This window comes from Lodderomyces elongisporus, chromosome 1, assembly GCF_030384665.1.
Source record: "Lodderomyces elongisporus chromosome 1, complete sequence".
NCBI lineage: Eukaryota > Fungi > Ascomycota > Pichiomycetes > Serinales > Debaryomycetaceae > Lodderomyces > Lodderomyces elongisporus.
The window spans coordinates 1054978-1067812 of NC_083673.1; the positions used below are offsets into that span (position 1 = coordinate 1054978).

A 12835-nucleotide genomic window follows, 5' to 3' on the forward strand; every position below is an offset into this window, starting at 1 on the left:
ACCAAAAAAACCTAAACGAACCTAAACGAACCTAAACAACAAGAAAAAAATATAAGTCAGCTTTCTTCTAATACCTATTCGCCTTATAATATTAACAGACATAGATTAACTTTATCAATGGAGTATTCAACCGCTGAGTGGGAGGGAAACACCGTTCCGGCAGAGTATTATGATGATACGTTTATTCCCGGTACCACCAACATCCTTACTGGAAGAAAGGAAGACGATGACTCGATCAAGACAAATAAATCCTTGAAGCGAGACAAAAATGGCTTTGTTTTACTTCCACAGCCAACCGACTCTCCAAACGACCCCTTGAACTGGTCAAACTCGAGGAAGATTTGGCATTTGATCCTTTTGTCCTTCATTACTGCGTTAACCGCAGCTACGTCGAATGATGCCGGCGCAGCACAAGATTCACTCAATGAGATTTACGGAATTTCGTATGATGCAATGAATACTGGTGCCGGTGTTTTGTTCATCTTCATTGGCTGGTCATGTCTATTTTTCGCACCAGCATCATCATTATACGGCAGACGTATCACTTATTTGATATGTCTAGTTTGTGGAACTTTGGGCTGTGTGTGGTTTGCATTAAGTAGAAGAACTGCAGATACCATTTGGTCTCAAATGTTTGTTGGTATCTCTGAAGCTTGTGCCGAAGCTCAAGTGCAACAAAGCTTGAGTGATGTTTTCTTCCAAAAGGATTTGGGAAGTGTTTTGACGTTGTATATCTTGGCCACTTCTGTGGGCTCGTTCTTGGGCCCTTTGATCGCGCATATTATCTCATTGCATCTTTCATTCCGTTGGGTCGGTTGGATGGGTGCCATCATTTGCGGTGTTACTGTATTTGTTATATATTTTGGCTGCGAAGAGACTGTGTTTGATAGACAATTATACAATAGAATCTACGAGGCCAAAGTCATTGACGAAAAATCATTTGGCCAAGATGAATTGGAAAAGGATAAAATCGACGGAGAACAACAAGAACTAGAGCAAGAGCAAGAGCAAGAGCAAGAGCAAGAAAAAAATGCAGAGAATTCATTCCTCTATCAAAACTCAAGATGTGGTCAAGAGCAAAAGCTGCAAGATGTGAAGCTGAAATCGGCACATGGTTTTCTTGGTCATGAAACCTCCAGAGAAGTCATCAAGATTGACGACGAAAGCCATGCAGAGAAACCGAAATCTTACCGTCAACGTATTGCACTCATCACCCCCGCTCCATACTTGGAGGGTTACGGATTTAAGCAGTACATCAAGAGATTTGTTGTTTACTTTAAAGTTTTCACCTTACCAGCAGTCTGGCTATCTGGCCTTCTTTGGGGGTTGCAAGACGCATACATGACTTTTTTCCTTACTACACAGGATACATTTTTCTACGATCCACCATGGAGCAAGTCTGGAACCGGCGTGGCAGTGATGAATGTGGCGACCCTTATTGGTGCCGTTATTGGATGTATCATGTCCGGGTACTTGTCCGATAAGCATGTCGTTTGGATTGCCAAGAGACATGGCGGGTTAATGGAACCTGAATATAGACTTTATTTGTTATTCATCACTTTGATTATATCACCAGTTGGATTAATCATGTTTGGAGTTGGTGCAGATAAAGAATGGCCATGGCAATGTATTTATGTTGGATTGGGTTTCATAGGTTTTGGATGGGGCTCCATTGGTGACACTGCGATGTCATACTTGATGGACGCGTACCCCGACATTGTTATCCAAGGAATGGTGGGTGTTTCCATTATCAATAACACTTTGGCCTGTGTGTTTACATTTGCATGCTCGTACTGGCTAGATGGCTCAGGTACAACAAACACTTATATTGCGTTAGCGGTGATTGACTTTGTCACTATTGCTGGAATTATTCCATTCTTCTACTATGGAAAGACGTTTAGAAGAAAGACAAGAAACATTTATGTTTCAATGGTTGAATTGACCCAAGGTATGGGCTGAGCAAAGCTGAACTTGTTGAAAACTTGACAAATTTATATTCATTTATTAATAATTTTTACATCAGACAACTTTTATTAAAATTTTAATTTTTTTGGTTTCGTATTTTGGTTTCGTATTTTGGTTTCGTATTTCGATTTCGTTTACTCTTTTCTTGAAAAAAAAACAAAAGGGAAAAAAAAACCACAAATGAAAAACATAAAACATAAAACAAATAAACAATCACTTAATATGATTGCTCTTTACCCTAATCCAAAGTCATCCCATCTTGGTTTTGACCATTGCTTTCTCTACCCTCAGCATTTCCATTACGTTCTGTGTTCTTTCCACCATTAGATTCTTCTCCATTGTTGACACCCATATAATCATTCAACTCCTTGTCCAAGTCTTCTGCGGTTTTTTTCGAGGCACCAATGTTACTGTCGCCTCTGTTACCACTTCTTGGACCCCTTGGACCTCTTCCACCTCTTCCACTTCTGTTTCCCCTGGCTCCTCTTGGACCACCTCTGTCTTCTCTCGCTATTCCTCTTCCATCTCTTCCTCCTCTTCCTCCTCTTCCATCTCTTCTTGGTGGAGGTGATCTAGATCTGGCACGAATTCGTTCGCTAATTGGTGCTAAAGTAATTCTTTCTGCCAAGCTCACGACATTTGCATTCTCTACGCCCAAGATCTGGCCCATAGCCTTCTTACCATCATACTTCGCGATCGCTTCCGTATTGGATCGTTCACAGTCATTTTGGAAACAAATGTAAGCAATAGTATCATTTTCATCATCAAACTTGATGAAATCAACATCGTTGATTGTGCTGAATAAATTGTTCAAATCCTGACCATTGAGCTCGGGATGAATGTTTCGAAGTCTCAAGGTTGGTCTACCACCGGCCAATTGAAGAACATCACGTGGAATATTCGAAGATGATGAAGATGAGCGTGGAATATAAACATCAGCCTCTTGACGAGACGAATCTGGCGGTGGTCTTCGATATGGATGTCTATCATACGAGGAAGATCGATAATGCAGCGACGATGCTCTAGATGAAAATGATCCACCTCTTCCACCTCTTTTCCGAGGTGGGGCAGCAGATCGTCTCTTAGACCTGTTCTCTCCTATAATGTCGTCTAAAGACTTCTCTAGTATATTGGACATTGCGTATTTAGTGGTTCCAGTGATTTCAGTGATTTCAGTGATTCCAGTGACTTCAACGTTTTAAATCTTCCGTGGTGAGGATCAGAAGCTGACCAAGGCAGTTTTTTTTTTTCTGTCAGTTTTTGTCATTTTTTGTCAATTTTTTTTTTTTCTTTTGCTTTTCGCAGTTGTGATTTTTTCACTTTTCAAATATTCAACGACTTCAAATTCTTGAGAAGCATTTTTGCGAGGTTAGGCAGTTTTCTTACACCAAAAATATAAAAGTCACCAATAATGATCTCGAAGAATAGTTTTAAACTTTTGATATACAATTTTACTAAGAGTTGCAAAGGCATATTTTTAGAAAGGCCATTTGTTTTTGTCTTTGTTTTTTTACTTTTTTTAGATGCTATTTAGTGTCATCCAGATATTGTTTACTCTCGAAAGCAATGTGGAAAGAATACGGAGCAGATGATATCGAATTAGAAATGTACTCAATAACCTCAACTTCTTTCTACAAAAAAAATTAAAAATCTTTATTGAACCAGCTACTTCCTACCTCTAGAAAATGCAAAATAACTATTTTGATACTCTATGAAGTGGTTGACTCTACTTATCATTAGATCAAAAAGAATAGATTATGAAAGATAAAAAAAAAGGGTGGAAAAAAAAATCCTACTCAACTTGTTCTATCGTACTTGTGTTTCCCCCATATTTACATTCTCTCTCACTTACACGGCCCAAAGTCTTTGCGCAATCCAATTCGCTCGACAAGTTTTCAAAAAAAGCTCACCTCTTTAACCCCACAAATACCTTTTTCATTTGCAACTAACAACTAACAACTAACAACAACAACAACAACAACAACAACAACAACAACAACAACAACAACAACAACAACAACAACAACAACTTACAGGTAAAGATTAACCCTTGTCTCGTACGACGCTAACATCAATCCTACATGCTCAGAACATTTATTCACAGAGCAACATATCGTCCACTCTCCAAGACTTACAAAGCCACAGCTACCACATTACTCAATTTCCATAGAACAATGTCAACAGAATATTTAGTCACTGTCTTTGATTTGCCCACCGCTGATCGTTCTAAAGTCCGTGCTCAGCATGTGAAAGATATTCCAGCCAATGTCCCCAACCCAGTCCGCTCAGCTGGTGCTATATATACGGATGAATCCAAGACCAAATTTGCTGGAAGTACATTCCATTTAGTTGCTGATAATAAGGATGAAATTATTGAGTTTTTAAAGAAAGACATCTACTTTAAAGAAGGTGTGTGGGATATTAACAATGTGCAAATTTATCCTCTCGGGGTTGCTGTTAGATTGCCAAAAAAAATGGATGGTGTTGATGAACTGCACTACAAAATATAGTATAGAACACAAAATAAATAGAATTACACCGATTGATAGGAAGCAAGTACTTTAGTATACTTTATTATATTTTATTTAGCTTTACTTGATCCAAAAATTTGGCTTCTGCGAATCAAACTTAATCAACTGTATAAATCATCTTCTTCTTCGACGCTGCCAAAAGCGGCACCAGAGCCAGAATTAGCACCACCACCACTAGCACCAGAACCATCAGCACTACTGCCACCTTCATTGAATCTAAAGTTGGCAAATTGACCTCTAGATGCCAGCAATTGCTGAGCATATGCTTCGTAACGACGCAATTCAGCATCAGAAACAGATCTCTTTGCAGTCTTCATTGCTTCTTCGAAATGAGCTCTGGTGATGTAAGGAACTGGATCTTCCTCTTCCACAGCTTCGGTTTCAGCATCTTCAACCTTCATGTCGACGTCTTCACCCTTGGCTTCAGCAGCCTTGGCCTCTTTAGCAGCTTTGGCTTTGTCGATTCGAACTTGTGCTTCAATAGAGTCCTTAATAGCAAACTTTGCCGATCTTTGTACAATATATGACAAATCTGCACCTGAGAAACCGTGGGTGATCTTGGCAATTTCTTGCAAGTCCAAGCCAGGTTCTAATGGAGTATTTCTCAATTGTGCTTGCAAGATTGACAATCTTGCTGGTTCGTCAGGCAAAGGAACGTAGATCAATTGGTCCAATCTTCCTGGTCTCAACAAAGCAGGATCGATTTGGTCTGGTCTATTAGTAGCACCAATAACGAAAACATTCTTCTTTGCATTCATACCATCCATCTCGGTCAATAATTGATTAACAACCCTATCGGAAGCACCACCAGCATCACCATTAGAACCACCTCTTGCCTTGGCGATGGAGTCCAACTCATCTAAAAACACAACTGTGGGAGCAGCAGCTCTAGCCTTGTCAAAAATATCACGAATATTAGACTCAGATTCACCATACCACATACTTAACAACTCAGGACCTTTAACACTAATGAAATTGGCAGAAACTTCGGTGGCAACAGCTTTTGCCAACAAGGTCTTACCAGTACCTGGTGGACCAAAGAATAAGACACCCTTGGTTGGAGCCAAACCAAACTTTTGGTATTGGTCTGGGTGCAAGACGGGGTACTCAACAGTTTCTTTCAACTCGTTCTTGATGTTGTCCAAACCACCAATATCGTCCCAAGTAACGTTTACATTTTCAACAACGGTTTCACGCAAAGCAGATGGATTGGAGTTACCAAGGGCAAATCTGAAATTCTCTTGAGAAACGCTTAACGAATTCAAGACCTCAGTGTCAATAGTCTCCTCCTCCAAGTCGATAAGATCCATCTTTTCACGAATTTGTTGCATAGCAGCCTCAGAACACAATGAAGCAACATCGGCACCAACAAAACCATGCGTCTCTGAAGCAATAGCTTCCAAATCAACGTCATCGGCCAATTTCATATTCTTTGTGTGAATTCTCAAAATTTCCAAACGACCTTCAGCATCTGGTACACCAATGTCGACTTCTCTGTCAAACCTACCAAATCTTCTCAACGCTGGGTCAATCGAGTTTGGTCTATTGGTGGCAGCAATAACTACAACATTGGATCTTGCCTTCATACCATCCATAAGTGTTAACAATTGCGACACAACTCTTCTTTCAACTTCACCATTGGTTTTGTCTCTCTTTGGTGCAATAGAGTCAATCTCATCAATAAAAATGATAGACGGAGAGTTCTTTTCTGCTTCTTCAAAAGCCTTTCTCAAGTTGGATTCAGACTCACCAGCCATCTTCGACATAATTTCCGGACCATTGATCAAAAAGAAGAATGCACCAGTCTCGTTGGCAACTGCTCTGGCCATAATGGTCTTACCTGTACCAGGAGGACCATACATCAAGATACCCTTTGGTGGCTTAATACCAATGGACTTGAACAATTGTGGGTGTCTCAATGGCAATTCAACCAACTCTCTGATTTGTGCCATTTGCTTCTTGCATCCACCAATGTCATCATAACCAACTTCGTTCAAGTTGTTTTCCTCGTCTTCACGGTTAATAGGTTCGCCCTCACAATGGATAATAGTGTCTTGGGCCACAATAGCAATTTCCTCGGGGTCGACCTCAACAACCTTGAACTCAACTTGTCTCATACCACCTCTTACGGTAAAATAATCTCCTTTTCTAACTGGTCTATAAGCTTCAACAAAATATGGTTTCAAGTACAAGTCAAACAAGGAACCAGTAATGCCTTCGACAGTGTCAGCGATAGGCAACACAGAAATTCTGTTGGCGTACTTGATATCAGGACAAGGGTGAATAGTAACAATGTCTCCCAATCTTATCCTCAAGTTATTACGTACACAACGATTGACTCTGGCAATACCATCCTCCATATCGTCATCAGCCAACACGATTAGCACAGTATCTTTTCTCTTTTTACCCTTGACCAACACTGTATCACCACGGAACAATTGCAAGAGCTCCATGGTGTTCGATGACATTGTGATAACAGAGTTGTCGTCGTTAGTCGCATCATCCACCACCAAGGCGTTATCTTTCTTCTTTCTTCTCAAAATTGCCGTGGCTGTTTTGTCGTCCACGGCAGACGCCCCTGAAGCGTCGTAATGCTGTTTTTTATCTTCTTCACCAGCCATTGTTGGATTATGTTTAATTATTAACGAGTTGTAGATGAAACAAGATTAAAATAAAAATTGAATAACGAAAACAAAAAAAAAAAAGTGTGTGTATAATTTGTTGGGAAAAGAAGGAAATGGAAAGGCAATTATGAGATTTTGGCGATTTGATGGCAAACTGGAAATTACAAAAGTGCGTTGGCGCCAAAGTCCCACACAACGAAGAAAAAAAGTCAGATCAGTGTCGTGAGTTTTAATCATGCTTTGTTTCTTTATTTTTTTTTTTTTGCTCTCATTTTTAAATGTATGAAAGTTTAATGACACCAAAACTTTTGCGACACAGATACTGATGCAGGTATTGATACAGATACAGATACAGATACTGCTTCCAACATCATTTATTGTCAGCAAAAGGGACTTTAGTAGTTACCATAAATAGTCTCAGTATTTCCTACTTCTACCCTACTTTTGATTCTATAGTTCTTTTAAAAAAACTCTTTTAAAAAATTACATTTTTATGTCTTTCTCATATCACCTATCCCTTTGTTTTACTATTCTTTGCTTTTTGCACTTTCACACACACACACACACACACAAACATACAAAATGTCAATCTATCCTTTGACATGATATTATTGATTTGATGAAAAGATAAAGCAGTTTCGTGCTTGTGTGAGATTAATAATGGTTCTACAGATTTATCCATTCATTTTTAAATATTCCTTTTTGGAATGTATTGATAAGATTTCAAACAGCAGAGTTTAGAGTTGAGAAGAGTATCATTAGAGGTATCGGATTCTAATTGTACGATCCCAAAAGGAAAAGGAGAGGTAAAAGTAGTTACTGCCCATAGACAGCGAGGGCCATAACAAGAATCACACCTATAACAGCAAAGAGACTACCAACGGGTACATGTATTGCTTCTCTTCATATCTACTCCTTTACACAACACTACACGAAACTCCACGCTTTTCCTCCATACCCTTCCCTATTCCTTCCCCTCGCTTCCCTTCGCTTCCCTTCCGTCCCCTTTCCCCCACTTTCAAGTAGACCGCATTCGGTAGCGCCATCTGACCCCCCCCCCCCCCCCCACCTCCTTCAATTCGCAAATACATTTCAACTCCTCTTTACTATTTGAAATAAACAAGGAGACACATACCACTTATTGCAAAAGGACTTTCCAAGTCAACTAATACCAATTCAAATAATTTTCTCGCCCCTTCCAACCCCCTCTCTTCTCTTCCCACACACCACTCCCACTTCCGGCTTATCACCAAAATTAAAACACAATTTGAACATAACAATGGCAGCATCAAACGCTTCTTGTATCTTTTGCAAAATCATCAAGGGAGAAATTCCCTCATTAAAGCTTATCGAGACCAAATTGAGCTACTCGTTTTTGGATATTCAACCAACCGCTGAAGGTCACGTATTGGTTATTCCAAAATACCATGGTGCTAAACTACACAATATTCCAGATGAATACTTGAGTGACATCTTACCTGTGGTTAAGAAATTGACACATGTCTTGAAATTGGATGACAATAACACTCCTGAGGGCGAAGGTTACAATATCTTGCAAAACAATGGAAGAATTGCTCACCAAGTGGTCGATCACGTCCATTTCCATTTGATTCCTAAGAGAGATGAAGAAACAGGATTGGGTGTTGGCTGGCCTGCCCAAGAAACAAACTTTGACAAGCTAAACAAGTTGCATGAGAAATTGAAGAAAGAATTGGAACAATATGAAACTGAGAAATTGTAAATCTAATGAAACAAGGGAGAAAGAAAGAAAGAAAGAAAGAATGAATGAATAATAAGACAAAAAAGTAAATCGAAGTGGATAAACAGGCGCAAGTTAGTAGATTGCGGATTATAAGAAAGGATAGAGTTGAGTGCAAAGAAAGAAATCATTGAGAAGAAAAAGTTAATAGTCTAATACTAGCCTAGCTATATATATATATTAATCAAAAGTATGAACTTATGCTTTACAAAAACCCGCCAATGAGTCCACCAACGTAGCCCATTATATAACTTGTAAAGAAAGTTAATGTTGAAGCTCCAAATGGGAAATAGCTCACTGTGTAGTACAACACAGCCAAAATCTCAATAATACTTGTGAATATTGTCAAGATACTGCTCTTTAGCACCACACTTGAGTAAATAGTCAACAATATAGATGAAAAAAACACAACTGTGAATACGATTCTTTCCCGCAGCAAGAGATGGCCAATGTAGCTATAAGGTCCTTGCAACACACCAAAGGAAACAACAAACAACAATGATCCGCCAGACCATAAAAGACCAAACTTACGTGGCCGCAAAGCCAATACTGGGAACATAAAGAAGCATAAAACAAAGCAAAGCATTGATGCACCCAAACAGCACCCAAACCCAATCAAACGTTCTAGTCGCGATAGCTGGAACCATGATGGTTCTTGTGCTGGCGCAGAAGCGCTATTGCTTGATACCGCATCCTGCACCGATGTTGGAAGCCTGCTGTACAAGTCGTTCGTACCCAGCTTTATATAATCAGACCACTCGGTAAGAATCGGCTGTGCTCTACCACTATTGCCGCGGCTAGATGAGTTTGTAGAATATGTAGTTCTTGCGTTCCAGTTCTGAAACAGTTGTCGAAATATGTTTTCTGTGTTTCCGTTGGCCATGGGGTAAATGTAATTTCTCTATTTATTTTTGTTTGTTTTGTTTTGTTTTGTTTTGTTTTGTTTTGTTTTGTTTTGTTTTGTTTTCCAATTAATGTATTATTCGACAGGTAGTAAAGGCCTTAGTTTGAATAGTAAATACGATGGTTCAGTTCCAGTTCCAGTTCCAGTTCCAGTTCCAGTTCCAATTCAAGTTTCCGCTCCAGTTTTAGTAGTAGTAGTAATAATAATAATAATAATAAGGCAAAACTATGCAGATATAATGAAGTATATGTATATGTATATATATATATATCAGAGAAGTTGCCAGTTGTGTTGATAAGAATTAGGTAAAAGACAAAGTAAAGAATCAAAAAATGATAATTATAAAAAAAAACAATAAAGAACCGCTAGCTGTTGGTAGAGTAACAATATATCCGTTGCAGAAAAATTGTGGTTATATTAGGAATATGTTGATACAATAATTATATTTGGAAACGAGGGTAAAATTAAAAAATAAAAAAGAAAAGAAAAGAAAGGAAAATAAATAAAGTGAACCAATTCCGCCAAAAATACGTCAGAACGCCTAAACTACACCCCCTTCCCTTATAAGATCCTTTACCAATTACGAACAACAACAATAACAACAACAACGACAACGGCAACACAGAAAATACCCCTATTTAATAGAGTTCACTACGCTTTCATCCACATTAACCACTCAAAGGAAGGTTTTGAGTTACATTTGCCCACCCTCAATTTTTAATTGCTCACTACAAGATTCGAGAAGTGCCTTCTCCGTGTGTGTGTGTGCGTTTTTTTTTTTTGTTTTTCGTTTTTCAAATATCTTCTTCCTTCTCTCTATTCAACTATATATTTACCTCATAAATCTCCTGCAAAGCCTTCAACATTAAAATGGATCAATTCTTAAAAGATAGTCCTTCTGATTTCACTTCCGTTGACGAACGGACTTTTGCTCGCAACTCTGCGAATGCATTAGAAGAGAACTTGAACGATTTGCCAAACTTTGTTTATAACCCTTTGCAATTGGACCTAAATGAAAATAAGTCACCGCAGGACACGAATAAGCAGCTGGAAAATGAATTGCAAAATACTGAAGCTTATTTTAATTTTGATATCAATAAACCGGGCTCTGAGATTGATGAGTTGAATTACACAAGTAATGACGGGAAAAACAATTTGCTCAAGTTCGACAATTCAAGTAATTCCGCTAACGATTACGATGACACGCAAAATAGTTCTAATGTCTATGACAATAATTTTGGAAATACTTCTTCAACCACTGCTCCTAATGCTACTGCTGCTACTGCTGCTACTGCTGCTACTGCTGCTACTGTTGATGCCGTTGACGCTGTTGACGCTGTTGGCTCTGTTTCTGGATTTCCTATGCAACAACTGGCAGAATTTGGCGAAACCAATTTAGATGCACAATTGGAAAACAACAATGAGTCTACGTTTGAGGCTGGAGGTGATTACCTTAGTCCCATGGGATTCACATATAGTCAACAACCGCAACAACGCGCAAACCTGAACTACCAACAACCACAGCAACTGCAACCACAGCAACCACAGCAACAACAGCAATTTCAACAACCTCAACAACCTCAACAAACGCAACGTCCAATTCAGAGGCAACAACCTCAGCAATTTAGGCAATCTCAACAGGAATTTTCTACAGACTCCAACCAGTTTTTAAACTCTAACCCAGGGTCGTTTACCAATGAGCCATTTTTGGACGACGTGGCATTTTCCCAAGCAATATTAGGTCCACAACTAAACTCGCCCCCATTTGAAGCGAGCGCCAAACAAAGCTCTTCACCTCAGCCAATATCACCTTTGCTCCAAAGTTCACAGGCATATATCAACCCTATCAACTCAACCAATCTTGATGAACTAATATCTCCCGGTAAAAACTTTGAAGACACATCATATTTGAGTCCGCAATATTTTTCACCTCCTAACAAAGCAGGCGCTCACTTTAACTCATTGCGATCGATAGCTGAACACGGAGGGTTTGACCAAAATACTGCAAATTCAAACATGTTTAGTCCTAACATATCAAGACATGGCAGTATAAGTGGACCTGGAGCTTATTCAGATGCAGCCCAAATTCCTCAACAACTGCTCTCAAACCAACAGCCAGGAAATAATACATACCTATCTCCACAATTAGATCCACTGTCTTATGTATCGCCTGATTTCTATGGTGGCTCATATCTAAACTCACCACCACCAAACGACCGCACTTATCGTGCTAACTTATATGACCCTGGTCCGACAAATGCTATGAGTACTTCAATCCCAAACCATGGTTTTAAGCAAGAGAATTGGGGTGCACTATCTCCTCCTCCAACGCAGTCGTCAATTTTAAGCACATCTGTACCAGGAAAATCCAGCCAATCAACATCTACGAGAGACTCGACGCACCTCTCGGTTCCGACGAAACAATTATCCAAGGAGGAGAAATTAAAAAGGCGTAGAGAGTTTCATAATGCAGTTGAACGAAGACGTCGTGATTTGATAAAAGAGCGTATAAAGGAGCTTGGTATTATAGTGCCGCCCTCACTACTAAATCCCCAATTGTGTGCAGTGCAAACTTTGCAAAGGAAAAATAGCGTAGAATCCAATGATCTTAGTGACTTGATTGGTTCAATAAAGGTCAAGGATACCAAACCTAACAAGTCTGCCATTTTGAATAAATCCGTGGTTTATATGAACCATTTGAATTATGTTTTACAACAGCAACAGAAAACGCGGGAAGACTTGACTCGCCAGATTGAGAGCTTAGAAGCAGAACTAAGTTATCTTTAAAAAGAAAGAAATGAACAGAGACAATTAGGGGAACAAATTTTTATATTGTTTTTTATAGAGTTATCGTTTAAATACTTGTTTAATTAGTTGTTTAATTAGTTGTTTAATTAGTTGTTTAATTATTTGTTCATTTGTTTTTATTCAATTACTTTTTTCTAAAAAAAATATAGGTTTTAACTATTTAATAATTAGTTGTTATTCTATATAGATGAATGTAACGTTTTTGTATGTAGTTTGAGCTTCAGTTGTATTAAACAAATGAGAA

General features: G+C 38.9%; 7 protein-coding genes across 7 annotated transcripts; 4 read left to right on the plus strand and 3 right to left on the minus strand. All coding sequences in view use genetic code 12, as the record gives it.

Annotated features, from left to right (window-relative positions):
* Window positions 1-117: 117 nt before the first annotated feature.
* On the plus strand, window positions 118-1959 carry PVL30_000377 (uncharacterized protein; the record flags this gene model as incomplete). The annotated part of the gene is made up of 1 exon (XM_001527816.2): window positions 118-1959. One exon carries the CDS (start codon window positions 118-120, stop codon window positions 1957-1959), a length of 1842 nt encoding a protein of 613 aa, XP_001527866.2.
* Window positions 1960-2203: 244 nt separating this feature from the next.
* On the minus strand, window positions 2204-3103 carry PVL30_000378 (uncharacterized protein; the record flags this gene model as incomplete). The annotated part of the gene is made up of 1 exon (XM_001527817.1): window positions 2204-3103. The coding sequence occupies one exon, from the start codon at window positions 3101-3103 to the stop codon at window positions 2204-2206; it is 900 nt and encodes a 299-aa protein (XP_001527867.2).
* Window positions 3104-4046: 943 nt separating this feature from the next.
* PVL30_000379 (uncharacterized protein) lies at window positions 4047-4475 on the plus strand (the record flags this gene model as incomplete). The annotated part of the gene is made up of 1 exon (XM_001527818.1): window positions 4047-4475. One exon carries the CDS (start codon window positions 4047-4049, stop codon window positions 4473-4475), a length of 429 nt encoding a protein of 142 aa, XP_001527868.2.
* Window positions 4476-4597: 122 nt separating this feature from the next.
* Window positions 4598-7117, minus strand: CDC48 (AAA ATPase cdc48; the record flags this gene model as incomplete). The annotated part of the gene is made up of 1 exon (XM_001527819.2): window positions 4598-7117. The coding sequence occupies one exon, from the start codon at window positions 7115-7117 to the stop codon at window positions 4598-4600; it is 2520 nt and encodes an 839-aa protein (XP_001527869.2).
* Window positions 7118-8399: 1282 nt separating this feature from the next.
* On the plus strand, window positions 8400-8861 carry HNT1 (Adenosine 5'-monophosphoramidase; the record flags this gene model as incomplete). The annotated part of the gene is made up of 1 exon (XM_001527820.2): window positions 8400-8861. The coding sequence occupies one exon, from the start codon at window positions 8400-8402 to the stop codon at window positions 8859-8861; it is 462 nt and encodes a 153-aa protein (XP_001527870.1).
* A 223-nt stretch (window positions 8862-9084) lies between these two features.
* On the minus strand, window positions 9085-9762 carry SFT2 (protein transport protein sft2; the record flags this gene model as incomplete). The annotated part of the gene is made up of 1 exon (XM_001527821.2): window positions 9085-9762. One exon carries the CDS (start codon window positions 9760-9762, stop codon window positions 9085-9087), a length of 678 nt encoding a protein of 225 aa, XP_001527871.2.
* Window positions 9763-10653: 891 nt separating this feature from the next.
* On the plus strand, window positions 10654-12570 carry RTG3 (bHLH/Zip transcription factor; the record flags this gene model as incomplete). Its single annotated transcript, XM_001527822.2, has 1 exon — window positions 10654-12570. The coding sequence occupies one exon, from the start codon at window positions 10654-10656 to the stop codon at window positions 12568-12570; it is 1917 nt and encodes a 638-aa protein (XP_001527872.2).
* Window positions 12571-12835: the final 265 nt, after the last annotated feature.